General features: G+C 48.6%; 3 protein-coding genes across 3 annotated transcripts; 1 reads left to right on the plus strand and 2 right to left on the minus strand.

The window, feature by feature from the left end:
* The first annotated feature begins 1,041 nt into the window (after nt 1-1,041).
* On the plus strand, nt 1,042-4,231 carry V8C40DRAFT_227288 (ER membrane protein complex subunit 1). Its single transcript, XM_083212287.1, has 2 exons — nt 1,042-4,012; nt 4,075-4,231. Exons 1-2 carry the CDS (start codon nt 1,142-1,144, stop codon nt 4,117-4,119), a joined length of 2,916 nt encoding a protein of 971 aa, XP_083073259.1. The 5' UTR covers nt 1,042-1,141; the 3' UTR covers nt 4,120-4,231.
* Nucleotides 4,232-4,284: 53 nt separating this feature from the next.
* On the minus strand, nt 4,285-5,312 carry V8C40DRAFT_245826 (SDR family NAD(P)-dependent oxidoreductase). Its single transcript, XM_083215988.1, has one exon. The coding sequence runs from the start codon at nt 5,130-5,132 to the stop codon at nt 4,344-4,346; it is 789 nt and encodes a 262-aa protein (XP_083073260.1). The 5' UTR covers nt 5,133-5,312; the 3' UTR covers nt 4,285-4,343.
* A 675-nt stretch (nt 5,313-5,987) lies between these two features.
* On the minus strand, nt 5,988-26,055 carry V8C40DRAFT_287683 (uncharacterized protein; the record flags this gene model as incomplete). The annotated part of the gene is made up of 3 exons (XM_083222759.1): nt 5,988-6,581; nt 6,637-16,619; nt 16,782-26,055. The coding sequence occupies 3 exons, from the start codon at nt 26,053-26,055 to the stop codon at nt 6,387-6,389; spliced, it is 19,452 nt and encodes a 6,483-aa protein (XP_083073261.1). The 3' UTR covers nt 5,988-6,386.
* Between the last annotated feature and the right edge of the window lie 1,772 nt (nt 26,056-27,827).

Consider the following 27,827-nt stretch of genomic DNA (forward strand, 5'->3'; position numbering starts at 1 on the left):
GTGTATTACCTAGTCGTTGAGTACGGGAGGTACCCGGTTGAGAGCTGAACTAAGGAGAACACAGTGGTGCGATCCGGTTTTGCGGCAAAAGACAAGAAAGAATAAGACGCAAAAAGAGTCATGGAACCCATCGATCATACGAGTTTCGCCAGGCGTGAGAAATAGTCATTGAGATTTGGGTTGGAGCATATCCGCGGAGACTGAGGTTTCTATGTTTTTTTTTCTTTTGCTTTTGAGGTTATCTTGATTTGCCTTTCTGACGTGATGTGACGGATGAGTCGATGTTTAGTTATTGCTTGATCACACCTCGTAATAGGAGTGTGTGTTTCTTTCACTACACTTTTCGGCTTCTCTTTCTGCCTCTTCTTTCTTTTTTTATTATTGCCTCGTATTTCATTATTATTTTCTTTTATATTACAATATTTCTTTTCTTCTTAGACAGTTGATTGTATGCCCTGTCCATATTCAACTGCCGGCTTGTAACTATCTACTGTCTCTATTTGGCATCGGTATAGCAAATTGTCTAGAATAGTTATGCAGGTGCTCACCCGGACTTCTTCGGAATGACGTTATCCCACCATTCAACGGCTGTCTAACCGGGCGAGCCATTGACCCCGTACTTTATGCGTCTCTGCAAGCTATAGAAACTTATTTTGTATTTATCAGTTTTCAAGCGGGCCTCTTCGAGCCCCAGCTGAAGAATTGCTTTCGATGTGATCAATCAAAATCCTGGTTTGCGATAGTGCAGGGTATGCAGGCATGGAGTATCGAGTGTGGAAGATCGGTTAGACCCCGGATTCGAGCTTGTAAGCTCACAGTCAGAACTCTTTTGCTTGGTGCCAGTTGGCATCTTTCAGTCGTAAGAAAACTCAAAAAAAGACAAATCACATGGGGAATACCTACTATTTTTGTCAATACAAGATACGCGCAGCATCGATAGGAACTCTTCCTGCTGGCAGCACTGCTGACATAACAATGATGCTTTCTAAGATCCCAAAGCGTCAAGCTTGGCCACTGATAAGCTGATAAAGCTTCTGCTTAGTCATCTTGAAACGGGGAAAGGTGGCCGTTGACGACATCCAGCCCACCAAAGCTGCTCCAAATGAGGCATCGAGCTATGAACACCACATAAGCTGCCAATATGCGACGCTCACTGCAATCGGCCCTGCTGCTGGGCCTGTCGTCGCTCGTGGCAGCTGTCTACAAGGACGAGGTTGGCCAAATCGACTTCCACCACGCCCTCGTCGGCCTGCCCCAGAGCGAGACGACCTTCTTCCACCGGCCCAAGAAGGACGAGAAAGCGAGTCTTCTATATACACTCAGCGACGTGGGAGTCCTGGGCGCCGTGAACCCCAATTCGGGCGCTCTTGTCTGGCGCCAGCAGATTTTCCCTGGCATCTCCCATGGAGGCGGCCACCTGAGGGCCCCGGAGGGCGAGAACTGGATAATTGCTGCACACGGCCAGCAGGTCCAGTCGTGGGCTGCGCTGAGCGGCAGGAACCTGTGGCAGACCGAGTTCAACGGCCAGGTCAAGGATTTAGAGGTCATGGAGCTGACTGAGAGCGCGAGAAAGGACGTTCTCGTCTTGTTCGAAGAGGATGGCGTCACGGTTCTGCGTAGGCTGCACGGCGTTTTGGGAACCGTGGTTTGGGAGTTCCGCGAGGTCTCCAAGGATATCCCTCTCCAAGTCTCCACCAGCCTCTCCAATGTCTACGTCATCAGCCTTCATGGATCTCCCTCTTCGTACAGCTTGAAAGTCACCTCGTTGGAACCCGCCACGGGAGGACGAGTTGACCACTTGACGGTTGGCACCAAGGGCGAAGTCCATGGACCGCAGGATGTCATGTTTGTCGGCGCAAACTCGGCTGCTCCCATCCTGGCATGGGCCAGCAACGATCTGGCCAAGCTCAATGTCCACATCCTGGGAACAAAGTCCAAGCAAGACTTTGCGCTCCCCACGGATACCGTCTCCGTCGAGATTCACGCCCCGCACTTGACCCAGTCTCAGCCTCACTTCTTGGTTCACACCCGTACCACCACTGGCAATAAGGGCGAGGTCTTCCATACCAACATAAAGTCTGGCCAGATTACCAAGGCTTATGAGCTTCCCCTGCTCCCTGGACTTGGCGCATTCTCTACCAGCTCCGAAGGCGCCAATGTCTACTTTACTCGCGTTACCAACGACGAAGTCCTCGTTGTCTCCTCCGACTCTCACAGCGTCTTGGCTCGTGATCCTCTCAAGTCCGACGCCCGCGTTGAGGCCGTTCACGCCGTTTCCGAGGTCATCAAGAAGGCCGGCGGCAAGGAGTTTGCTATCCGATCTGCCACCGTCACCAAGTCTCAGGACTGGGTGCTGATTCGAAACGGTCAAATCGACTGGACTCGCTCCGAGGGCCTCAGCGGCGCCGTTGCCGCGGTTTGGGCTGAGATCCCTGAGGCCGAGAACTTGGCCAAGGTACTGGCAGAGGAGGCACACACCAACCCGTTGGACGCCTACATCCACCGCCTTACTCGCCACATCAACGATCTCCAATATCTTCCCGAGTACCTTGCGACTATCCCAACCCGAATCATTGAGAGTGTTACTGGTGGCGCTGTTGTAGTGTCCAAGACTACGGGTCTTCACCGTGACTCGTTTGGCTTCAACAAGATCATCATCGTCGCCACCCGTCGTGGTCGATTCTATGCCCTAGACACCGGAAACCATGGCGAGATTGTTTGGTCCGCTGATGTGTTCCCTCAAGCTCCCGGTTCTACACTGGATGTGAAGGGCATCTTGGTCAATGATTCCGAGGGCACAGTCACAGTTCGCGGCGCCAACGGTGAGTATGCTGTTATCAAAGTGGCTGATGGACAAGTTGTCGAGTCTCAATCCGGCAGCGACTTGGCTGCCGTCTCTGCTACCGCCGTAATTGAGAACGAGGGCAGCAAATGGCTACTCCCCCTTGGACAGGACAGAAAGCCGACTGGCGATGCCCTGAAGGATCTCACTCTTGACCAGACAATTGTTATTCGAGAGGACGACGATTCCATCAAGGGAGTCAAATTTGTCAACCAAGATGGCGAAATTGTCAAAAATGAGATTTGGCAGCTCCAACTGCTCCCTGGCCAGAAGATTGCCAGCATTGCCAAGACCCCTGCTCATGACCCAATTGCCTCCATCGGCCGTGTGTTGGGAGACCGAAGCGTCAACTACAAGTACCTGAACCCCAATGTCGTCGTCATTGCTGCCATCGACACCGCTGCGTCAGCCCTTTCCGTCTATCTCTTGGATACGGTTACCGGCCAACTGCTTGCATCCCAAGTCCACGAGGGTGTGGATGGCGACAAGGATATCTCATGTACACTGTCAGAGAACTGGTACAGCTGTGCTTTCTTTGGACAGTATACCCTAAACGATGGCACGGACCGCGACATCAAGGGATACCAGGTTGTCGTGTCTGACTTGTACGAGTCCCCCGCAGCCAACGACCGTGGTCCTTTGGGTGATGCGGAAACATTTTCACCCCTGGATCCCGTGGACACTCCGACCGGCGTGCCTCTTCCGTGGGTTGTTTCTCAGACATGGATCCTGTCGGAGCCTTTGAACAACTTGAGCGTTACTCAGACACGTCAAGGTATCAGTAGCCGGCAGCTCTTGGCTTACCTGCCCGAGTCTCACGCTATCCTCGGCATCACTCGCCATGGTATCGACCCTCGTCGACCTGTTGGCAGAGACCCGTCTGCGGCAGAGATTGAAGCTGAGGGACTCGCCAGGTATACACCTGCCATCTTTATTGATGGGCGGAATCTGCTTAGCCACGAGCGGGACGTTGTTGGTGTTAGGGGCATCGTGACCACGCCGGCCGTGGTTGAGAGCACGAGCTTGTTGGTGGCATATGGTATTGACATCTTTGGAACTCAGATTTCGCCGAGCGGCCAGTTTGATATCCTGGATAAGGGATTTAACAAGGTGACTTTGCTTGCTACTGTATTGGCGCTCACTTGGGGAGTCGTGCTGTTGGCACCCATGGTATGTTTACTCCTTTCTCATAGCCACGAAAATTTGGGAACGATAACTGACTTTGTATGCAGGTTCGGAGAAAGCAGATCAACCGGATGTGGGAAGCATTTTTGTAAGAAAGGAACACAACGATGTGATAGAGAGGATAAATCACGGATACCACATGCTGGATTTATAATTAGGTGGCGCGCGCGCGCATTTGCTTTGGGGGCCTGCGCTTTAATGTATATGAACAATGGAAGAAATGGAAGGCATTTTTGTATGACAAATTTTGAATGAAGCTCTATTTGTTTTGCTTTGGTCTATTCATCGCTCGCTCTAACTAATGTCATTACCACGCCTAGGCCTCGGGCCAGTTACCAGTGAAGGCGATACAGCTCCCGTTGGCACTCTGCCCAATGCCGTCCTCGCTCAGGAATGCCACGTATCTTGCTACGTGGTCGACTGGCACGTTGTTCATCTGGGGATGCGCCGCCTTGACAGCCTTGAAGCCCTCGACGTTCATGCCCGCGGCGAACGCATCACTGATGTTGGTCTCGGTCATGCCGCCCGGCTGTAACGCAACTGAGTAGATGCCCTTGGGGCCATAGAAACCCGCCGTGTGCTTCGTCAGCGCAATAAGACCATGTTTGGACGCAGTGTAAGCTGCTCCAGCAGTGAGACCCGAGAATGAGGCCGTGGAGCCGATGTTGATGATGAGGCTGCCTGGTTTGCCGGCTTCCTCTACGCTGGCTTGTAGGTGCGGCAGGGCGTACTTTGTGACGAGGAATGAGCCGGTGAGATTGACGCCGAGGATGGCATCCCACATCTTCTTGTCGCAGTCGCCGACGGGGTCAAACTTGTCCATGATGCCGGCGTTGTTGATGACGATGTCGAGGTGGCCGAAGTGGGCTACGGACTTTTCGATCAGGGCTTTGACGGACTCCTCGTCGGCGACGTTGGCCTCGAGGGCGAGGACGCGGTCTTTGGAGTACTTGTCTGAGAGCTCGGATGAGGCGGTGGCGAGGCGGGATGGGTTGATGTCGCAGATGGTGACGCTGGCGCCGCGGGAGAGGAGGGTCTCTGCGATGGTACGGCCAAGACCGGCGGCGGAGCCGGTGACGAGGATGACTTTGGAGGTGAGAGACATGATGCGTATTGCGATGAAGATGGTTCAAGAATGACAGAATACACAGGGAGGATGGGAGGGCTGAGAGAGGGTATATATGGTGTGGTATCAATGGTTGGTTACGCAAAACCAATGCTGGCGATTCCCCCCTTCATATACACAAACCCCGTCCGCAGTCCTCCAACTCCCCGTTTCCCGCCCAGCCCAATTTCTGCCTGCCAGCCTCGTCCAAAGAGGATCAAATAGGTAAATCGGGCTCCCGCCCTGCCTTGCTCCTCTGCCGGCGCATGTGAGGCCTCGCCTCACATATTGCCCGCAAGAGAAATACGCGTATACAGATTGGTTCGAGCCAAGCGCAACGAAGCCACCCCCAATATTGGCTTCAGCCGCAGTCGGCATCGGGAGGATTGTCCGACTGCTGCGGGCGATGCCAGCTGAGAACTGGGATTACAATTTGTCTTTCTAGCTGTATTTGGGAGTGTTTTCTCATGTGACGGCTTATTTTTAATCTAGTGATAGGCATATTTTATCTTGGTTGTTTCTGCTCACTCTATGATTCCATCGCAGCTGGAGTTTGAGAGAGATTGTCACTGTGTGGAGTTTTTGGGGACTTTCTTTTAGGTGAGACGCTTCAAGCGGCCGCCTTTTGCGGGAAAACTACCGTATTAGGCATTTTACACACTTGTCGCTCCAAGTTGGAGATGCGAATACGACTGGCAGCGAGGACTTGAGATTGCGAGTTTCTCCTCAATTGTGTACGAAATACGTGTATAGCATATTGAACTACGGGGTGTTTTATGGAGAATATAGAAATACGCGTATTTGCTTCTCCACTGAGCGGCTCGAGGCGGGCCCATGGCCTGGGAGTTTCAATGCCCCTGGTAGATGAGACGATCAGGGGCGGCAAGCGTGAGGGGCATAATCGGAAGCTATGGACAGTAATTCCGAATAGAAGCAGTAATGGATTAAAATAAGGTAGCTTGACACGAGCCTTTAAAGCTGCGTGTTGTGAATCGATCATCGTGGTAATAAGCCGAGGAAACTGCTACGAGAAGAGTCACAGGAAGACATAGAAGGTGTATGGACTGCATAAACTCTTCGGATTCCAAACCAAAAGTTGATTGATGGCGTTCAGAGAGCTGCATTCTGTGCTGATTACATAGATGCCATATGAGCGATTTTCTAATTCATATCTCTAACTGGGGATCTTATTAGCAGCCATGGATAAAAGACCACCATTACTATCTAATCTTAATCTATATATTTTCCTGTGAATTACATGCTCTCACTGGATACGTCATTAATAAGGCTCCGTATATCACGCTCGGGGTGCGATACAATGAGTGATGTTGCTTTGCCCAATTCAGCTGCCATCTTTCTACCATCTGCTCTGGACGTGTGCTCTTCCCAGAACTCCAATGAAAGGTATACGCACTCATCACCGAGTGCGCCTCTAACGTAAACGGCGTACTGTGTCCCTGTTAGCTTGTAGTCACTTATCATAAATGGGCGTTGAATTAAATACCTCTACTGGGTCAACAGCATCTCGTACTTCGAATGTATGCCCGTCACATGCCTCTTGGAGCGCTCCTGTTTGTCTAGCGATAGACAAGGCTGTGTTGAACATTTTGTCAGAGCCACGGGCTCCCAAATCACGCCAAAGTTGGGTCACAGAGTAAGCTTGATGCTTCGCGTTTTGCACAAACTCTTCACGGGTGTTCCTCAAAATGTCCAAAACAGCGCAATCATCATCTAGCTGCACTTGGCTTGGCATTAGATAGAATATAGGACCCATCATTTCGCTGACTCCATCAACTGGGACATCTCGCGCCGAGACAATGTTACCGAAGCACGGAGCTTGCGATCCTGTCCAGCGCCTCAGCACGAGGGCCCAAGCAACTTGTAGGATGTTTGCCAGGGAGACTTCTCGCTCTGCGCAGAATTTTGTGATTTTCTTCGCATCTAGGTCAGTAACATCAATACTGAAAGTGCCCTGTGGGTCGATTGCAGGCTGTGTTGAGGCAGGCAGCAAGCAAGGTTCAATGCCGTTCATATAATTCGCCCAGTGGTGACGACTCTGTTCATGTTCATGAGACTGTGGCATAACATATTGGAGGAATCTCGAATACGGTGGACAATGAATTTCAAGATGATTGTCGTACGCAAGCTGGAAATCTCGGACAAGGATGTCGAAAGATTGGCCATCTGCAAGGGCATGGTTGAACTCAAAATGGAGATAGGCGCGCGTCTCATCCGTCTGATAGACAGATAGATGGTGCTGTAGACTAGAATCAGAGAACGAGGCTCCCGTAAATTGTTTGTTTCGTGCCGAGCGTCTAAATTCTTGCCGCAAGAGGGAAATACTTGGAACCGGATCCTTGAGAACGATCTGGTATGATCCACCTTCCTTTGGAGTTCTGCGTACAAACACGGCACGTAGTAAACTATGGTGTCGTACAACAGTTTTCCATGCTTGCTGAATCCGTTGGAATTCGACCGAGTCGTTGTCTCGCGACCTGATCTCCAAGCCAAGTTCGGTTACATAGATTTGTGGATTCCTTGCCCGCGCCTCAAGCATGCGCTCTTGTATTGCGATACATGGCAATACATCTTCAATAGAATTGACACTGGAAACCTCTATGTGCGGTGGAAGTCGTTTGTACACGCTTAGAATGGTCTCCGGAGACGAAAACGGTGATGATGATGACGATTCTTGTTTGAGTTCTTGCACACGGGCGGCTGCTGCAATTTTCGCAATCGTTTTTTCCTGAAAGATGTCGCTGGCAGAGATGTCAATTCCTTCAGTGCGAGCTATTGCTGAAATTCTCATTGCCAAAATGGAGTCTCCTCCAAGTCGAAAGAAGCTATCATCGACTCCTATGGTGTGGGGTTCAATGCCTAGAAACTGTGCCCAAGTCGTATGTAACAGTCGTTCCATCTCTGTAGATGGAGCACGCTTAAGATCTGAAGGGACACTGCATGGCTCGGCAGTCGGCGTTGCTGTGAGGGTAGATCCAATCTTGCGCAGGAGACGACGATCCGTCTTGCCAGAATGCGTGGTTGGGATGTGATCAAGTGCAAAGTAAGCCGTTGGAATCATGTACCCAGGTAAGCTCGCAGATAGCAAATCCTCCACCTGCTGAGGCAAATCTATCAAACGGGCATTGAGTGGTGTCTTGAAGTTTTCTGTGACCCCTTTGCCATATCCATCTTCCCTTGCTTCACATCGCTCATCGAAGGATATAAATGCTACCAATCGATCACTCGGAGCCCCATCATGTCGCGTAATTGCTTCGACAGCGACGTCTTTCAGATTTGGAACGGAATCCCTCAAACGCTCTTCAATCTCGCCGAGTTCAACTCGTTGACCACGAATCTTGACTTGTGTATCTTTGCGCCCCACGAATACGAGGCTGCCATCCGAGCTATATCGGACTAAGTCACCTGTCTTATACAACCGACCTTTCCGTCCAAGATTGCCAGATGTACCATGAAGCAACCAGGCGGGATCGTTGACGAAAGCCGACTCGGTCTTTTCCGGCTCTCCAAGATAACCGAGGCCGACTAGAGGACCCTCGAGAACAAGCTCGCCGATGGCCCCAATAGGTGACAGTCTTTGTGAATTATCCGGGTCTGTTATCCATGTGACTGTTCCCATACCGAAGCCAATGTTTAAAGGGTTAGTATTATCCTGGGGGTAACGCCGAATAGTGCTCGTGGGTGTGCATTCACATGGGCCGTATAGGTTCAATATAGAGACCCCTTTGGGCCAGCCTTGAAAATCACCATGACTGGCAACCTCACCGCCGAGAACCAAGACTTTGAGATCGACGAGACGCTCTCGCTGAAGCGTGCGAGCCACAGAGGGCGTCAGATCAAGGTGGTTGGCCTTGGTCGCCACCACAGATGATGTGAGATTATTCTTTCGGTCTGCATCTGATGGCACGCACAAACACCCTCCAGATGCGAGAGTCATGAATGCCGTCCCAATTGCGACGTCAAACGCATAGCCGGTAAAATCGTAAGCTCTGACAGAAGAGTCATAGCCCATGGCACCGGACTGGTAGTGAACAGCCGATGAAAATGCTCCGTGGGATATTACCACGCCCTTTGGAGTTCCGGTGCTGCCCGAGGTGAAAGCCGTATACATGGGGGATGAAAGGGGTGGGGAGGATGGCAAATTTTGGGATTGTGTGGGGAGATTGGCGAAGAATGCCGAGTCAATTGCCAGTACTCTGCTGGATAATTTGGATCCCAAGCCCTCCAATGCTTTCGATGACAGCATCAACTTTGTGGTGATTTTACTGAGCATTGCTCGAAGGCGTTCATCTGGGATGGAATGATCCAAAAGAGCAAATGCTGCACCAGTCTTTAACACGCCGAGCATTGCGACAGTAGTCCACATGGATTTCTCAAAGAAGAGCGGTATCGTCATGTTCAGCCCGACGTCGAGGCTTAATAGATGTACTGCTAATTTTGTAGAGAAACGGGATAGCTCTTCGTAAGTCAAGGTGCCATCCCAGGCGCAAATGGCTTCTGCAGTTGGTGATTCAATGACCCTCTCCTCGACAATATCATGAATACATCGCTCTACCGGTGGTGGAACTGTTGCATTCCATTTCCAGATCTGCTCAAGATCTTCAGGTGTGGCCAGATCGACTTCTGATAGTGTCTGGGAGGGGTCTGCACAGTCCAACTGGTGCATAGCACTTTGAAGCTGAGCCAGTAGCCTGTCAATCATCCACGGCTCAATGACTCGGGAGTCGTATCCTACTGAAACTAGGATTCTTTCCTGGCCAAGCTGTATTTGAAGAGAGATGCCATATGGGTCTGACCGCTGCGTGTCGTGATTATCGTCTAGAAGCTTTCCTAAAATATTCGGGATTTCACTCATTTCCTCGGGTTGAATTGCCAGTATCGTTTGGAACTTGCATGCCGCCTTGGCGCCTGGAGACGTATGAGATATGCGAGATAATCCAAACTGTTCAAACGGAATCATGTCCGTAGCTTGCTGCTGAACTGCCTCTAGATATGCCGAAACATGTTGAGTGGCGGAATACTTGATACGGACAGGCACAGCTGCAAATGTTGGAGCAACCAGTGTGTCTATGCCAGACACAGGCGCGTTTCTGCCGGAAACAATGGCTCCAAAAACCACATCCTTTGTGTTGGTCATCCGGCTAATCACTAAAGCCCATGCGGCACGGATCAGACTCGACGTGGTGATGTCTGATCGGGTCTGTGGAAGAGGGATAGTGTGTTCTACGAATGTATCTGTCCTGGCTTCTGTGACTGATGACGGCAGAGCTGGAAATGGCAGAGCATCGTAGCCTCCCAGAGACGTCTCCCAGTAGTTTATCGTTTGGGTTTCGTCTTGCTCCTTGATAAACTTGATGAAAGCTTGGAATTGGCTTCCTAGTTCTATTTGCTTGTCTCGGTACGCTTTGCCCACAGCATCCATGATGAGAGAGAGAGACCACCCATCATATAAAGCGTGGTGCATAGTGCATACTAGCCATTTAGGTGTCCCCGTAGTATCACTGACCAGAGCAAAGGTGGATAGTGGCTGGCCGATGCCCATTGGTAGCTCCCGTAGAGTCTCGAGATACTCCTCTAGGGATGTTGCCTCAACCCAAGGAAGCGACTCATCGATTACTACCTGTACAATGCCGAGATCAACGTGCTCAACAATTCGAGTGCGCAAAAGTGGCGACGCTTTGTAGACAGTTTCCCATGCCTGACGTAGTTTCTCAACTACTACCCCCGGCTGAATGCTAAAGACTGCTTGCATCACGTAGTCGCCTTGTCTCTTGGAGGTCAGGGCTAATAGACCCTCCTGTAAAGGAGTACAAGGGTATGCATCAACAATCTTGGCGGGCTGTAGCTGATATTGTTTTGCTACATCTCTTTTAAAGGAACTTATATCAAGAGCCTTGAACAACTCAAACGGTTTGACTAGTTTCGTGGCCTTGGTGATTCGCTGAAAGCTGTAGGAGACGAGTTCCCCTAGCTTCGGGGTACGGAAGATGTCTGCAACGGAGAGCTCATATCCAGCTTTGCCGGCCGCGGCGACGACTTTCATGGCGGCTATCGAGCTTCCTCCAAGGAAGAAGAAGCTGTCATTAGTTCCAATGCTCTCGGGGGCTATATTTAAAACTTCAGCCCATATTCGTTGCATTTCCCTTTCGTTGTCTGAAGTCGGCTGTGCTATCGCTCGTGCCCTTTGCGTTGACATGCTCTTGACAAGGGATCGACGGTCTACTTTGCCATTCTCATTTATGGGCATTTGGTCTATCACCGTGATGACGTGAGGTACCATATAATGTGGCAATTGTGACTGTACGAGATCTTTGATTTCGTCTTGGATCTTTTGCCGAAGGTAATGTTTTAAGGGGCGGCTGGTAAAGGAATGGTAGGGTCGGTCAAGATGATCGGTTGGGAATTGGAAGAGTCTTCGCGTTTGGCTTTTGGTTTTGCTTTCCCTAGATTCATCACGGTAGAACACAGCATCGAGTCCGCCGCGTTGAGAATGTTGACGAGCCCAGCTGATTTCGACTTGGTATCCCGAGTCTTGAGCAATGGAGACTAGGTCGATCGCGGATAGTGACGAATGGGCTGCGGCCATTTTATAAACTGAAGGGAGCCATGAGCTTGTCTCATTCCGGGTCTGATCGGATAGTGATGCAACGATATGCCGCTCAAGAATTGTCTTTCCGTTGGGAATATTGGCTACTGGTAGAATGGATGGAGATGAAGGATCCTGTAGCAGTTTCTTCAATGCCTCAGCATCCAAGCCCTGCGTCTCAAAGTCTATCCATTTGTGATCTTCAATCTCAACAACTTGCCGATCACTTTCCAAAGTCAGATGAAGAATAGCAGCATAGCGATAGCAACTGAGTTCGTTGGTTGCGTGAATTTTCTTCGGTAAAATCTCTACATGCTTTATACCCTGTAACCTGCTTGGCAAGGCAGTGAAAAATGAAGGATCAACAAGTAGCTCCGACTCTGCTCGCTCCATGTCGGAAATAATTCGTGCCACTTCTTCAGGCGTCGCACGACCACCTAATAAGTGCAACGCTCTCGAAGCCAAAAAGTCTTTGTGAAGTGCGTAAGAGCGGATATCGCCGAGAAAGATTGTCTTGACGCCACCGAGACTAATAAGACTCTGAATGACTTTGAATAAGTAATCTTGGCTAGGGAAATATTGCACAACCGAATTGAATATAGCGAATTCTGTTGCGGCGAATGTTTCCAGTCGATTCACATCTGCGGCAGTTGCCTTGTATATCTTTGTCATCTCCTTCAGAGCTGGAAAGCTTTTGAGGTGGCTGGATATCATGTTGACAGCGCGCTCCGATGGATCAAGGCCGACGTATGACTTCAACGTGTCTGTGAGATTGAACAGAATCATTCCAGAACCCGAACCTATTTCCAACACATGCTCAGCGGGATTGCTGCCAAGTATCGCATCCATCGTGTCATTTAACCACTCATTCATTTCAGTCTCGTCAATGTTCTCGCCATCGTACATGGATGTCCATCCAACAAAGTCTCTTCCGAGCTTTTCAGGATGTAGATCAGTGAGGGACTCGTATGTTTCGACGTCAAAACGCTCTTCCCACTCCTTAACCTGCTTATATTCCTGTGTATCATCAACTGCTCCACCGTCATTCTCGTCGCGCAGTGTAACATATCCCGCAATTTGTGGCTCACTTGTATCACCGCCTTCTTTTTGTATCAAAACCGCAGCTGCGTCGTCAACAGATCTGTGGATTCTCATAGTATGTTCAATTTCTCCCAATTCCACACGCTGGCCTCGAATCTTGATCTGCCCATCTTTCCTGCCAATATATTCCAGCTGTCCGTCACAGCGATATCGCACATAGTCGCCCGTGAGATAGCCTCTGGTTGTTTCCCCATTTACTTTAAAAGAGATGAATCGGCCTAAATTTTGTTGTGTATCTAAATACCCTCTAGCGAGACCATCGCCTGTCACTAAGAGTTCGCCAATAACTCCAAGAGGCACCAGTTGTTGCTGCGAATCCACCACATAAGCGCCGGAGTTTCTTAATGGGTGGCCTATAGGGACCCCATTGGTCATAAGTTCTTCATCTGGGATCTCGTATAGCGTGCTGTAAGAGGTGTTCTCGGTTGGCCCGTAAACACATACCACTTTTGTTTGTGTAAGGCTCTTTACAATCGCAATATCGCGAGGATCAAGACGATCTCCTCCGACATATAGTACCTCTATTTCACTAATCGGAAATGGGCGATGTAAAAGATGTTGTTTAAGTAGAGCGGGTGTAATGAATAGGGCTTGAATGCATTCCTCTTCAACGGCTGTTCTCAGGATCCGGCAATCTAATAATGTCGAGTGACTAAGGCAGATCAATGTCCCCCCGTTTAGCAAAGCGGTATATATCTCCCAGGTCGAGGCATCAAATGCGATGTTTGAGGCATGCGCAATAACTAATTTAGGCAAAAGGTGTTGCATTTCGGTGAATAGTTCTGCAGTTCGAAGGATGCTTCGATGCTCAATCATCACTCCCTTGGGCAGACCGGTTGATCCAGAAGTGAACATGACATATGCCAGGCTTGTTGCAGAAGGTTGCCTTGCTAATGCGAGGGGTTGCACCGCTTTTTGAGTCATTTCGTCTATAATTTGTTCAATTGAAGCGAATTCGAAATCGGTGTTGGGGAGGGATAAGGTTGGGCGTTCCACCCCAGGTCCGAGCAAGACAAGCCTGCGACCTGGTATAGAGGACAAGATTGTCTCCATACGGCCGGCCGGAGTTCTTGTATCCAGAGGCAGATAGGCGAGATTGGCTTTAATTATTCCTAAGAATGCGACAATTGTAAGGCATGATCGATTCGCGAGCACTCCGACCAATGTCTCTGGAGATAGCGCACGACGTGCCAGCCAACTCGCTAGCATCGTAGATTTCTCATCCAATTCGCTATATGATAATTGACTAGTCGAATCTTTTACTGCCACTTTGTTGGCTTGCTTAACTACTTGCTGACTGAAGACATCAACAATGCTGGAGTCTCGCGGGTAGTCTGTCTGTTTGATATGAGATATTCCTAATTGTCTCATCTTGAGTAAATCGTCGTCTCTGAGCAGCGCCAGAGAGTCGACTGCCATGGTAGGAGAAGCAATACCAAGTTCTAGAACGGTACGGAAGATGGCTATCATATTGCTAATTGTGTCGCTGTAGTACAGATCTGTTGAGAAAATCACCTGGCCCTGCAAAGCCTCGTCTTCCTGAAAGAAATGGAACTCGAGATCGAATCGGGTGGTAGTTGCAGGAGCAATAAGCTCTGCATCGATAGATTCAAGTTTGAGTTTTCCGAGGTCTCGCTGTGAATGAAGGGCAAAGACAATCTGCACCAGGGGGTGGCGGGACAAATCTCTATCTTTTTCTAGGCTTGCCACGACCTTTTCAAATGGCACGTCTTGATTCGCAAAAGATAACAACATCTCATCTCGGACTTGGCTAACGAGCGTTTCAAAAGATTGTCCGTTTATAATTGTGCGAATGCATTGCATATTGACAAAGAATCCGATTAGATCTTTTACTTCCCAACGGTTTCGATTGGCGTTGGGAATGCCTATAGTAGCATCCGTAGCACCTGTTAGGCGATATTGACTAATTCTGAATGCCGCTAACAATACGGCAAATGGAGTCACGCCATGGAGTTTAGAAAAAGCCTGCAAATCATGATACAGAGCTCCGTCGATTCTAATGTCGTGAATATCTGCTGCCCCTGAAGGAGACTGTGGCCTTGGCTTATCACAAAGCAGCTCTGCGGGAACACTTGACTGCAGGTGTTCAACCCAAAAGTTCAGTTGATGTTTATGACTCTCAACCTGATCCTGTTGCTTTTGCCAAACTGAATAGTCGGTGTATTGAATAGGTAGCGGACCAATTGAAGAGGTTGGATCTTCGTCACCTAGAAGAGCTGCAGAATAGAAGGCTGCCAGGTCTCTTTGTAAAACATCAACTGACCAGCCATCAGATATTATATGGTGCATGATGATTGACAAGACATGATCGTCATCTGAGCACCTGAAAAGTGTCACCCTCCAACCAGGTTCAATCCCAAGGTCGAATGGTTTTGTTAGTTCTAGCTCTAGCATCTGGGTAAGATACTCGTCATTCGAAGATGGTATCTCCGTCACTTTCAGCTTACGGGGCTGGAAAGCGTGCACCAGCTGCATGTTGATGCCGTCCCTTGATTCGAATGTGGTCCGCAGAGTGTCATGGCGTCGCTCAATTGCCTGTAGAGCAGCTTCCAAAGCATCATATTGGAGCGGTCCCCGTAAACGAAACGTCAACGGCATCATATACCATTGCAGATTGGAGTGAAGTTGGTCTAGGAACCATAGGCGTTCTTGGGCAAACGATTGCTCCACATGCCCAGACTGCTGTAAGCACGGAATTGTATCCTCGCAGCCTTTTAATACAGAAGCCTGTTCTGCTACGCCGCGCAACGTTTGACGACCAAATATGTCGGTAATGCGAAGTTCTATTCCGTATTTGCGAGCTTCTCCAGAAACCTTCATCGCTGTGATGGAATTGCCTCCCAGATGAACGAAGCTATCATCAAGACCGATTGATTCTGCATCAATCCCCAGCGTGCTTGCCCATATTTCTTGAATCTGTCGCTCCTTTTGCGATCTCGCAGGTTGCTTTGGCTCGTCTCTGGCTGTTTGCATTTCAGCTAGCTGTTTGTTTGTAAAGGAGGCACCTATTTGGCGTAGTTTTTGACGATCAGTTTTTCCTGATGCATTCTTGGGCATGTTATTCAGAGTGAAGAGGACTGTGGGCACCATGTAATGAGGCAATCTCTCGGACAGCCTATGGGTTACATGTGATGGCATCGCTGATATAGATACATCGTTGTCCTTGGTGCCATCCTGAACCAAAACCTGAGCATCTGTCTTTTGGATGAACACTGCGAGCATCGAGCTCGAATTGTCGCCCTGAGGCTCGATGATATCTGCTTTTATTTGACCTGGGTGATTCAACAAACTCTCCAATTGATGCTCCACCTCACCGAGTTCTATACGCTGGCCTCGGATCTTTCTCTGAAAGTCTTTTCGGCCGATGTATCTCAGGCTCCCATCCATGTTGTAGCGAACCAAATCGCCTGTCTTGTAAACTCGACCGTGTCGTCCCACCTGCCCCGGCACACCTTTCAAAAGCCACATAGGGTCTTTGATGAATGCTGCTGCAGTTTTCTCTGGATCGTTGAAATATCCCGGACCAACCGGAGAGCCTTCGATAACAAGCTCACCTACACATCCAGGAGCCACTAGAGTGTTGTGGTCATCTTGATCCACGACCCAGGTCACCAATCCAACTCCCATCCCGATATTGCAGACAGCTTCAGGGCTCGTGGCCGAATTATTAATGGCAGTTACAGGAGAGCACTCGCTGGGACCGTATAGATTGATAATCTTCGCCTTGCCCCACCATTCTTCAACATCTTGGCGACAGGCAGCTTCTCCTCCTATCAGTATGGTCCTCAGACCAGGTACTTGACTTGGGGATAGCAAACGAAGCACCGAAGGTATCGTTATCAAAGAATTTATCTTCAGAACGTTCATGCTTCGGGCGAGATCGGATCTAATGTCATGCTCACTCGGCACGCATGAGCACCCACCAACGTATAAGGGGCGGAAAATGCCCTCAATCGACGCATCAAAACTATAAGATGCAATGCTAGAAAACCTCGAGGCCTTGGTGAGCCCATAGTCCAATTTTTGATGTTCGAGCGCCGTTGCATAATTTTCATTGGTAACAACAACGCCTTTCGGTGTTCCAGTACTTCCTGATGTGAATACCATGTACATCGGTGAAGTCGGATTGCAGCGGCGGAGTTGCGAATGGACCTGCGTCTGGACCTGCGAGTGCATTGCAAAGAATTGTGGAGTGATGGCGATGACTTTAGGCGCCAGGCCTACACATGATGCTTCCTGCGAGGCTGAACACAATACAAATTTTGGTTCAACTTGTTGAATGATTGCTTGTCGTCGCTGTTCCGGGAGCGATGGGTCAAGGAGGACGAAGCCCGCCCCAGATTTCAGAACTCCAAATATCGCAACTATCGTCCACAGAGATTTCTCAAAGCAGATCGGGATGATTGTTGCATCATTTGGCTGCAGTGAAGTTAGGTACTGAGCAAGACTATCTGCAAGGCGCATGAGCTCCCCATAGGTGAGTTCTCCATCCCAAGCGCAAACCGCAGGATAGGCAGGATAGGCCTTTGATCGCTCCTCAATTAGCTCGTGGGGGCATCTGTGTATCGTCGAAGGGACAGTCCGATTCCAATCCCAAATTTGCTTTAGATCTTGAGATGATGTCATTACAACTTGAGATAATGGGTGCTCTGAGTTTGCCTGGTCCAGCTGATTCATGACGTTGTCGAGACGTTCCAGTAAGCTCTTTACCATCAAGGGTTCAATCATCCTGGAATCGAACGATGCTGAGACTTGGATGGAATCTTCCATAATGTTTAGTTCAAGAACCAATCCGTAGGTATCGGCTGGCCGTCCTTGTGTGTAGTCTTTGTCCAACTGAACCCCGTCTTGCACACTTGCTTCACCGACGGGCTGTGACTGGATGACGAGGAGAGTCTGGAATCTACAAGCATGCTTTGCCTCCGGAGACACGGCAGCAATTCTCTGTAAGCCCGTCTGCTCATACGGAATCATCTCTGTTGCCTGTTCCTGCACCATTGTCAAGTATTCGCCCACGCTGTGAGCGCGAGTCAACCTAATCCGTATTGGGACTGTTGCGAAAGTTGGTGCAATCATCATGCCAATGTCGTCTACTGGTGCATTCCTCCCAGATACTGTCGCGCCAAAGACAACTTCTTCGACAGCAGTTGTTCTTCCTACCACAAGAGCCCATGCGGCGCGGACTAAATTAGATGTCGTTACACCAGAGAGTCTTTGCCGTGGTTGTAAAATGGAGTACTCAACAGATTTATCAGCTGCAGGTTGGTCTATAAAAGGAGGCAGTGTCGGGAAGGAGACGCATCCACTGCCATCCAACATCTCCTTCCAGTATCTGGTGGTCTGAGCATGGTCTTGATGCGTAATATAGTTAATGAATGCCTGGTATTGTGGTCCTGGATTCAGTTTGCTGCCTTGGTAGACCTTCCTTACTGAATCTAGGATAAGTGGCAGTGACCATCCGTCATAAAGAGCATGATGAACCGTCCAGACAAGCCACCTATCCAGTCCAGAAGTATCTTGAACAACGGCATATCTTGTAAGTGGCTTTCCAGGCCCCATTTGGCGTTTAGCGTCTGCCTCTAGATATTCATCCAAGTTAAATGCGCTGGCCCATTGGATCCTTTCGTCCACGACAACTTGTACAGTACCATGTGTGTTATGCTGGATAAGCCTGGTGCGTAAGATGGGCAAGGAATAAAAGACTGTTTGCCATGCGTCTCGTAATTTCTCCACATTGACTGACGATGATAGTTTGAAAACTGCCCGCATAACATAGCCGGTAGCTTGCTTAGAGGTGAGGGATAAGAGGCCCTCTTGCAAAGATGTAGAAGGGTATGCGTCTTGAACAAGCGTAGGGTCTATGCTATATTGACTCGAAAGCTCTTGTAAGAATTCCATCTTGTTAAACCCGTTACCCAAGAGAGAGAAGGGTGCAAATATTTCTGTGGCACGACTTGCTATCGGTTGAACTTGGCTGGATAGATCACGAAGGGCTGGATGGTTGAAAATATCAGCAACAGTTACATGGTAGCCAGCTTTCCGAATTTCAGCGGCCACTATCATCGCGGCAATTGAGCTTCCGCCTAAAAGGAAAAAATTGTCATCTAATCCCACGGCTGATGGCTCAATAGCCAGAACTTTGGCCCATATTGACTGAAGTTGTCGCTGGGCCTCGGTTGATGGCTGCTGTTGTATTGGTCTCTTCAATCTGCCATCAACACGTTGCTTAGCAAGCGCTTGACGATCAAGTTTACCGCTGCTATTGATGGGCATTTTGTCAAGCACGGTGATTGTCCGTGGCACCATATAGGAGGGAAGCTGTTGACGAAGCATTTCAAGAATCTGGTCTTGGGCAGCACTGTCGTCTTCCGTAAGAGTAATAAAGCCATGAATTGTTGCTTCTTGACTCGCTTCATCATCTTGACCCTTTCGAATCACTGCGACGGCTTCATTGACAGCCTTATAGCTGAGCATGGCATGCTCAATTTCGCCAAGCTCAAGACGCTGACCCCGGATCTTGATCTGATTGTCCATTCGGCCCAAGAACTCCAATTGCGCGTCCTCTCGCCGGTATCGTACGTAATCTCCGGTCCTATAAGCTCTCATCTCTTTCCCCGCAATTTTGATTGAGATGAAACGGTCTAGATCGTGATTTGGATCAATATATCCTCTCGCAAGACCGTCGCCAGTGACAACAAGTTCTCCAACTACACCGAGAGGAACAAGTTGCTGGTGTGAGTCCATTACAAAAGCTCCAGAATTCGGGAATGCACGGCCAATAGATACCCCATTAACGCAATTCTCTGGAGTAGGACTAGAAATGTGGAAATATGTACTGATACAGGTGTTCTCAGTTGGTCCATAGCAGTTGAAGACTTTGCCAGTGATTAGTCTCATCGTAGTAAATGCGTCTTGCGTGTCAAGTCGGTCTCCGCCAATATGAAGTGTATGTATTCCACGAAACAGATCGGGGCAGTGAACAAGATACTGTCTCAATAAAGCAGGCGTAATGAACATCGACTGTATGTTCTCATCGGCAAATGCTTTTGGTAGTGTTTTATAATCCAGCAATTCCATAGAACTGAAGCATATTAGAGTACCACCGTTCAGTAGCGTGGGATAAATTTCCCACGTCGATGCATCGAAAGTCACACTTCCTATATGAGCTGTGTTTACGGCATCTGGTAGATCTTGGACCATCTTCTTGTTTTCGATTAGTCGAAGAATACCGCCATGTTGGATCATGACACCCTTGGGCTGACCCGTTGAACCTGAGGTAAACATGACATATGCAAGATAATCTGGTGCAGGAAAGAGGTTGGTGAGTGACATTTGAGGGTCCCCATTGGCGTAGATGGGACACTCGAGGATGCTTGTGATGCTCTCAGAATTAATATTGTCCAGCTGCGTCGCATAATCCTCAGCATCAGGCCCAACTAAAATTAGCCTACAGTCCTTGACTGACGAAAGAATGACTTTGGTTCGACTCAGAGGGCTTGTTGGGTCCAGGGGAAGATAGGCTAAGCAGGCTTTGAGTACACCCAGATAGGTGATAATGGTGAGATGGGATCTAGAAGCAAGAACACCAACAAGTGTTTCCGGAGCAAATGAGTGCCTGCGCAACCATTGGGCCAGGTGATTTGACTTCTCATCCAGCTGGGAATACGTAAGACTGATAGGGCCATCTCTCACTGCCACTTTATCCGGATTGGCAGCGGCTTGCTGCTGAAAGACTTCGACGAGACTGCAATTACGAGGGTAATTGGTTGATTCTATCTCCAAGAGTCTCATAGAGTCGAGCTTCGCGTATTCTTCCTTCGTCATTAAGGATAGCGATTCGATTGATACATTTGGGCTGGTGAGTCCCTGTTCTAGAATTCGAAGGAAGATCGACTTCAGATTGTCAATTGTATTCAAGTTGAAGAGATCAGTTGCAAATCTTATTTGTCCTTTCAAGGCGTCTTTTTCTTGGTAGAGGTGAAACTCGAGATCAAATCTTGAAGTCATCGGCGGTGTGATTGGTTCAGCTTCCACACCTTCTAACGCAAACTCCGCAAGGCTTAGCTGCGAATGTAATGCAAACACAATTTGAACGAGTGGGCTGCGGGATAAGTCTCTTTCTTTCCTTAACGCCGACACAATTCTCTCGAATGGGACATCCTGGTGAGCAAAGGACGCAATAGTCATTGCCTGAACTTCTTTAACTAGATTCTCGAACGTTGTAGTATTTTCGACCCTGGTCCTTATACATTGCATGTTAACAAAGAGGCCAATCAAAGCATTCAGCTCCTGATGGTCACGACCTGCGTTGGCCGTCCCGATTGTGGCATCTTCAGCGCCCGTGAGCCGATAATGAGCGGCCCGGAAAACCGCAAAAAGGACCATGAATGGCGTTGCTTGGTAATCTCTGCAGAATTTCTGGAGCTTCTCATAGATTGCTCCTTCGATTCTGAATTCTTGGAGATCTGCCGTACCTGACATCGTAGCTGGTCTGATCTTATCGCAAAGCAGTTCTGCAGGTCGACCCGATTCAAGTTGTGTTGTCCAATACTCGAGCTGGCGGTTATGCTCATCAATTTGGTCTTGTTGTTTCTGCCAAAGAGCATAGTCACTATATTGCACAGCCAATGGTTCAATGGCTGAGAGAGGGTCCTTCCCGTGTAGGGCGGCCTTATACAGAGTGGCCAACTCTTTGCGTAAAACATCAAGAGACCAACCATCACATATGATATGATGAATAACAATAGATAGCACGTGGTGTTCGTCGTCCAGTTTGAACACAGATACACGCCAACCTGGAACTTCATGCAGATCAAACGGAGTCGTTTGCTCTTTGTGCAGCGCTTCTACGAGACTGTTCGGCTGATCGGCCTGAATATTATGAACTCTGAGTTTATTTGGCTGGAATAGATGTACTTTCTGTACATTTTTGCCCTCAATGGTATCGAATGTTGTCCGCAAGGTTTCGTGTCGCTTTTCAAGGGCAAGAAGCGCAGAAGAGAGAGCATCTAGTTGAAGTGGCCCCCTAAAATGGACTGCACATGGAATCAAGTGCCATTCCAAGCCAGGATAGAGCTGCTCCAGAAACCAAAGGCGTTCCTGCGCATAAGATTGCGCGACAGAGCCTATTTTGGGAGTTACTGGGATCTTTGTCATGATTGAGGTAGACTTGGAAGCCGTCATTGACAAATCAGATAGGGTTGGGCTGTAGAAGATATCAGCTACTGAGAGCTTCCATCCAATATCTCGAGCCGCAGCAGCAACCTTCATTGCAGCAATCGAGTTTCCTCCAAGATTGAAAAAGTTATCATTGATGCCGATTGCTTGTGGCTCCATATGCAGGACCTTGGCCCAGATAACCTGCATCTGTCGTCCGACTTCGGATGTAGGTTGCTGTATCGACGCACGCTCTGTTATCTGAGACTGAACAATGTTTACCAAAGCTCGGCGGTCAACTTTTCCGTTTTCATTGACGGGTATTTGATCTAAAACTGTGATGGTCTGGGGTATCATGTATTGAGGCAGCTGTGTCTTCACCAGCTCGTAGAGCTGCTCTTGGGTTTTTCGTTGAATTTGATGTTTCAGAGGGTGACTGCTGAGGGATTGGTATGGACGACTCTGATGATCAGTAGGAAAGTTGAATAAAATTCTTTTCCCTCTCTTATCTGGCGCATACTTGTGGAAGACTGCATCGAGCCCGCCTCGTTGGGAGTACTGCCTGGCCCAGCTAATCTCGACGGAATATCCGACTTCCTCAGCAAGAGCGTGTAGATCGGTGACTGCAAGATGAGAGCAGCTCTCGGATCTTTGGCGTATGCACGAGACCCAATTTCCGCCAAAGTCATTGTTTTTATCAGTCCTGATTGACTCAACCATGTGCCTCTCAAGTATGGTCTTCGTATAAGGGATGTTGCTAATGGCAAGGGTAGACGTAGAAGAGTCGAATGATGCTCGGAGCAATCGTAAGAGCGATTCTCGATCCAGATGTTGTTGCATGAAATCTATCCAGTCGCTTTGAGGGATATGTCGAACATGCTGCTTGTATGCAGCTGCAGAAGCTTGGTGGCTGCCGGCCTTCACATGCACAACTGCTGTATATCTGTAACAGCTCAATTCGTTCGTGGCGCTCATTTTCTTTGGTATGATCTCGGCGTGCTCAATCCGATCTGGTAGGCGCAGCGCCAGGCCGGTGAAAAAAGCCGGGTCAACGAGAAGCTCCAACTCTGCCTTCTCCATATCTGCCACCATGTGGCGGATCGTATCCAACTTGACCTCTTCTCCAACCGTCCTGAGAACACGGGCAGCGAGAAAGTCTTTATGCAGTGCATACGACCGAATGTCGCCAAAGAAAAGGGTCATGTTGGTACCGATTTGAAGCAAATCCTCGACAAATCGGTACAGATATTCCTGACTGGGGAAGTGCTGAGCCACTGAGTTCAAAATGACCAGGTTAGGAGGTGTAGCAGCCATGTCCAGTCGGCGAACATCTGCAGCAGTGGCCTTGTACATAGTCACCTTGTTATTTAGCTCGGGAAATGATTTTGAAATCTTTCCAATGAGATTGATGGCTCGTTCGGAGGGATCAAGTCCTACATAGCTCTGCAGACCATCACGAATGTTGAAAAGAATCATGCCAGATCCCGAACCGACTTCAAGCACATGACCTGGAGGCTCGCCGTTGAGAACTGTGGCTATTGTAGCTATTGTATCATCAAGCCACTCATTCATCTCGGCCTTGTCGATGTCCTTTCCGTCAAACATCGATGTCCAGCCAGTGAAATCTCTTCCGTAAGCATCCATCTGAATGTTATCGAATCCTGTATACGAGTCGCCATCATATCGGTCTTTCCACGTGGAAACAAGCTGGTGTTCATCACCATCCTGAGCTTCATCTTCAAGGTCTGCGCCGATCGTGACAAATCCGGCAATGTGAGCATTATCTGAGTCCCCATTCGCAGTGCCATGAAGAAGAACAGCAACCGCGTCATGGACGAGCTTGTGGCCTCGTAAGGCGCATTCGACTTCCCTGAGCTCAACACGCTGCCCTCTAATCTTGACTTGTCCATCTATACGCCCTAAGAATTCCAGCTGCCCATCTAAACGTTGGCGCACATGGTCGCCTGTTCGATAGCCTCGGACCAATTCGTTGCCAATTCGAATCATCATGAAGTGTCCATCGTCTAGTTTCGGGTCAAGATATCCTCTGGCAAGACCATCGCCGAATACGACTAACTCGCCTATGACGCCCAAGGGAACTAGACACTGCTTCGAATCCATGACAACTGCACCGGAGTTACTGATTGCACGTCCGATAGGCACACCGTTACTGCAATGCTTAGTTTCTTCCAAGCAGTACATTGTACTGACCGTCGTGTTTTCCGTTGGTCCATACAGATTCACAATCTTTCCGGGCATTGCTTTCAATGCTGTGGGAAGGTCGTTGGTATCAAGGCGTTCGCCGCCAATAAAAACCACGCTGAGACGGGTCACGACTTCCGGGGCATTTTGAGCGTACGTCTTGAAAAGTGCCGTTGTAAATAGAGCAGTTTGAATATTCTCACGAAGACATGTCTCACTCATGGAAGCATAGTCCAGTACTGTTGTTTCGTCAATGCAGACCAGTGTACCACCATTTAGAATGGCACTATAAATCTCCCAAGTAGCAGCGTCAAAAGCTATATTCGATATATGTGCTGTGATGCTGTGAGAGGGAACGTGCGTCATGATGTTACTTTTGGCAAGCCGTACAATGCCGCGGTGATTGATCATGACGCCTTTTGGCTGGCCGGTCGAGCCAGAAGTAAACAAGACATGGGCAAGGCTTGTAGCAGAGGGTGAAGTATAACCAGAGGGGTCGCATGAGATATCTTTGTTATCATCGGTATCATGGAGAACTTGAGATATGCGTACATATTCAATCTCGCCCATGTCGTCAGGAGCTTCCGTTTCAGGGCCCAGGAAGATAATTTTTCTTCCTGTCATAGAAGAAATAATGGATTTCATGCGATAATGTGGAGTCTTTGTATCCAGCGGTAAATACGCCAGGTCTGCCTTTAAGATTCCGATAAAAGCGATAATAGTCTCAGAGCATCTTGATGACAGAACACCAATTAGGGTTTCCGGGGCTAAAGATTGCTTCAAAAGCCAAGAGGCAATTTTGTTTGATCTTTCATCCAACTCAAAATATGTGACTGAGCCAGAGCGATCTCTAATCGCCACTCCAGTAGGGTTACCCGAGACCTGCTGCCGGAAGACATCTACCACACTAAGTTCGCGGGGGTAATCAGTTCTGTCGGCTCGAAGCAAACCCATTTGGTCGAGTGTTTCAATGTCTTTAGTCCCCAGTAGAGATATTTCTTTGATAGGAGTTGTTGGCGCATACAAGCAGCCCTCGAGTGTCTTCTGGAAAATAGAAAGAATGTTGTTCACGGCCCCCTTTTCATAGAGATCCGTAGAAAATATAGCACAACATTCTAGGCTGTTATGGCTATCAAATATTTGGAAGCTAAGGTCCGTATCATAACTCATAGAAGTTCTCGGTGGCGGAGCATCCTGAGTATAGAATGAAAAGGCGACCTGTAGAAGTGGCTGACGGCGAAAATCTCTTTCTTGATCTAAGCGGGCGGCAACCTTCTCAATAGAGACATCTCGATTGGCTCTCATATTAGCCGCCGTGGTTTCAATTTGATCTACCAGATCCTGAAATGTTTCGTCATCAATGATGAGACGAAAACATTGAAACTTGTGGAGAACATCTGCCACATTTCTCGAGTCCTCAGTCCGATGACCCTCCTTGGGAACGCCAATTGTAGCGTCTTCCATCCCTGTCAAGCGATAGTGAGCAGCCCTAAAAGCCGCCAGCAGTACTGTGAAAGGAGAAACTTGGTGGGACTCGCAATATTGTTGCATTTTGTTATACAATGAGCCCTCGATCCGCAGGGTTTCTTGATCAACATGGCCAGACAAAGTCTCAGGGCGTAGCATGTCGCAAATGAATTCCGCAGGACGACTCAGAAGCAATTGGTCCGTCCAGTGTTTGAGCTGGCGTTGCTCTTCATGCAGCGTTAATGGTTCTTTCTCCGACCATTCGTTGGCTGCATTCCCTGGGCGAGAAGGAAAGCCCCCATCGGGCCGGGCGAAGGCGGCGCCATGGAAACCATTGTGACCACCAAGCTTATCACTTTCATTGATAGTCATTGTTGTATCTCTTTCGGAGGTAGAAATCAGATGTGAAGAGAAATAGTAAGTTCAAGTGTAGTTTGAGAAAGATGTGGTCGATAGATCACATTAAGGTGATTGAAAGCCGTACTGCGACAGCGGTTTAAATGTATATACCAGATGTCTCAGATCCTCATATATTCCAAGACAACAGTGATATCATTGGTGTGTGAAACAGCAGAGAACCCAAGACAGAAATGAGATCATGGGTTCGTGAAACAGCGTATTAATAAGAGAATAATAAGATAGTAATATCCTATCAGTTGCCCCTATGTTGGTGATGAAATAAATCCCACTATTTTACAGTTGCACACCATACCAGTCACGTATTGCATCCTCGTAGACTATAGCTCATGTCCATTCACACCTTAACTGCCATCTCTCTCGCCCCTTCTCTCTGTATGTGTGCCTTCTACTCTCTACTTTCATTTTGAGTGCGTGAACCTTTGATATAACATTGTCAAGCTAAACCGAAACGCCAATTTCATCGCCACCATCTACCCAGATATACGTTCATAGTGATGAGCTTCACTTTCAACCAGCAGTTTTGGTGTTGGCATTCCGAAACAGTAGAACAGCAACCATTACAAGCTGTGGGTTTAAAATTCCGAGACAGTAAAGCAGTCGCTCGCTCCAAAAGGAAAAGAGGAAAAAAGATCAGTGATGTTCGAATTAGTTATGTATACACTCAAAAACGAGGGAGGATCACTCGTTGTATCGATCGTGATGGCGAGCAGCCAGTACGATTTTTTTGACCCGCAATGAATATTCTAGTTTGTAAAGATAGGTGACCTATTCTTGAGATGAGTAATGCGTTGTTTGTTTCTGAGAGACGCAGTCTCAACACTGGTGAAATTCGGGAAATTCAGGCAATTCTGCACAATGTTCCGGCAAAGTGTCTTCTACCTAGTAGACAAACAAGCGGTCTGATTGAACACCCTTTGGGTTATGCAAAATAATAACCTAGAGGATCCCCTGATTCTGAGGCTGAGCGATAGATCCGAGACAATGATCCAGATCCGGCTGACTACATGTAATGTAAGGGAGACTTGGAGCAGCGTCGGGTTAAAAGAGCAGTATAGGATTCAACAGGATAGGTACAGGTGCTACCAGCGTGCTGTCAATAGATGCGGTGATACGGAATACCAGCCTCAATTCTTCTCAATTGGGCTGGTAGTCCGATCTATGATAGCCAATTGTGACCAATTGGCATACTTATAGTGTAGGCGCAGTGAATACGAGCTGAACGCCGAACAGAACTGGAACATTACACAAATTCAGTCGGGTAGCTACACCGCTCTTGCTCTCCTCCAATGTCTTATTCGAAAGGCTGCGGATGACCGTGAGTAAGGGCACGTACGTGTGTAGTAAGATGCCATAGTTGATCGACTAACGGGTATTACTATTGTCTCAGTCCACGTACCCGTTGTTTACACGTCTGGTCCCACAGCGGCTTAGAGTCTTTGCCTCCAGGCTGTCCCTAAAGCCCCTACAGTGTTTTTAGAGGGGCTAATACTACTTGAAAGCATGGAGGCTCATTTCCAGAAGCAAGGGTCTGAACTTTCAGCAGGGGTCCTATCAGGGGCTGCCTTAATCTGGTAATTGAGAACGACGGCCAAGTGCCCTGCTTTAACTATGGCCACTAGAGATGCCGCGAACGCCGAGTTACAAGGCATTGATGAATCTCCGATACGAAACTTGCCATAGAGTTCAGGTTAATATGTTTTTATCTATGCCCTAAGCGTCTTCTG

Source organism: Trichoderma camerunense (assembly GCF_050948025.1).
Source record: "Trichoderma camerunense strain CBS 138272 chromosome Unknown V8C40scaffold_9, whole genome shotgun sequence".
Classification (NCBI taxonomy): domain Eukaryota; kingdom Fungi; phylum Ascomycota; class Sordariomycetes; order Hypocreales; family Hypocreaceae; genus Trichoderma; species Trichoderma camerunense.

What these genes read in the sequence shown, in the direction of transcription:
- V8C40DRAFT_227288 (XM_083212287.1), top strand. Translation starts at nt 1,142, where the DNA reads ATGCGACGCTCACTGCAATCGGCCCTGCTGCTGGGCCTGTCGTCGCTC. An exon ending in TCGTGCTGTTGGCACCCATG is followed by an intron (nt 4,013 to 4,074) that starts GTATGTTTACTC and finishes CTTTGTATGCAG; the next exon opens with GTTCGGAGAAAGCAGATCAA.
- V8C40DRAFT_245826 (XM_083215988.1), bottom strand. Translation starts at nt 5,132, where the DNA reads ATGTCTCTCACCTCCAAAGTCATCCTCGTCACCGGCTCCGCCGCCGGT.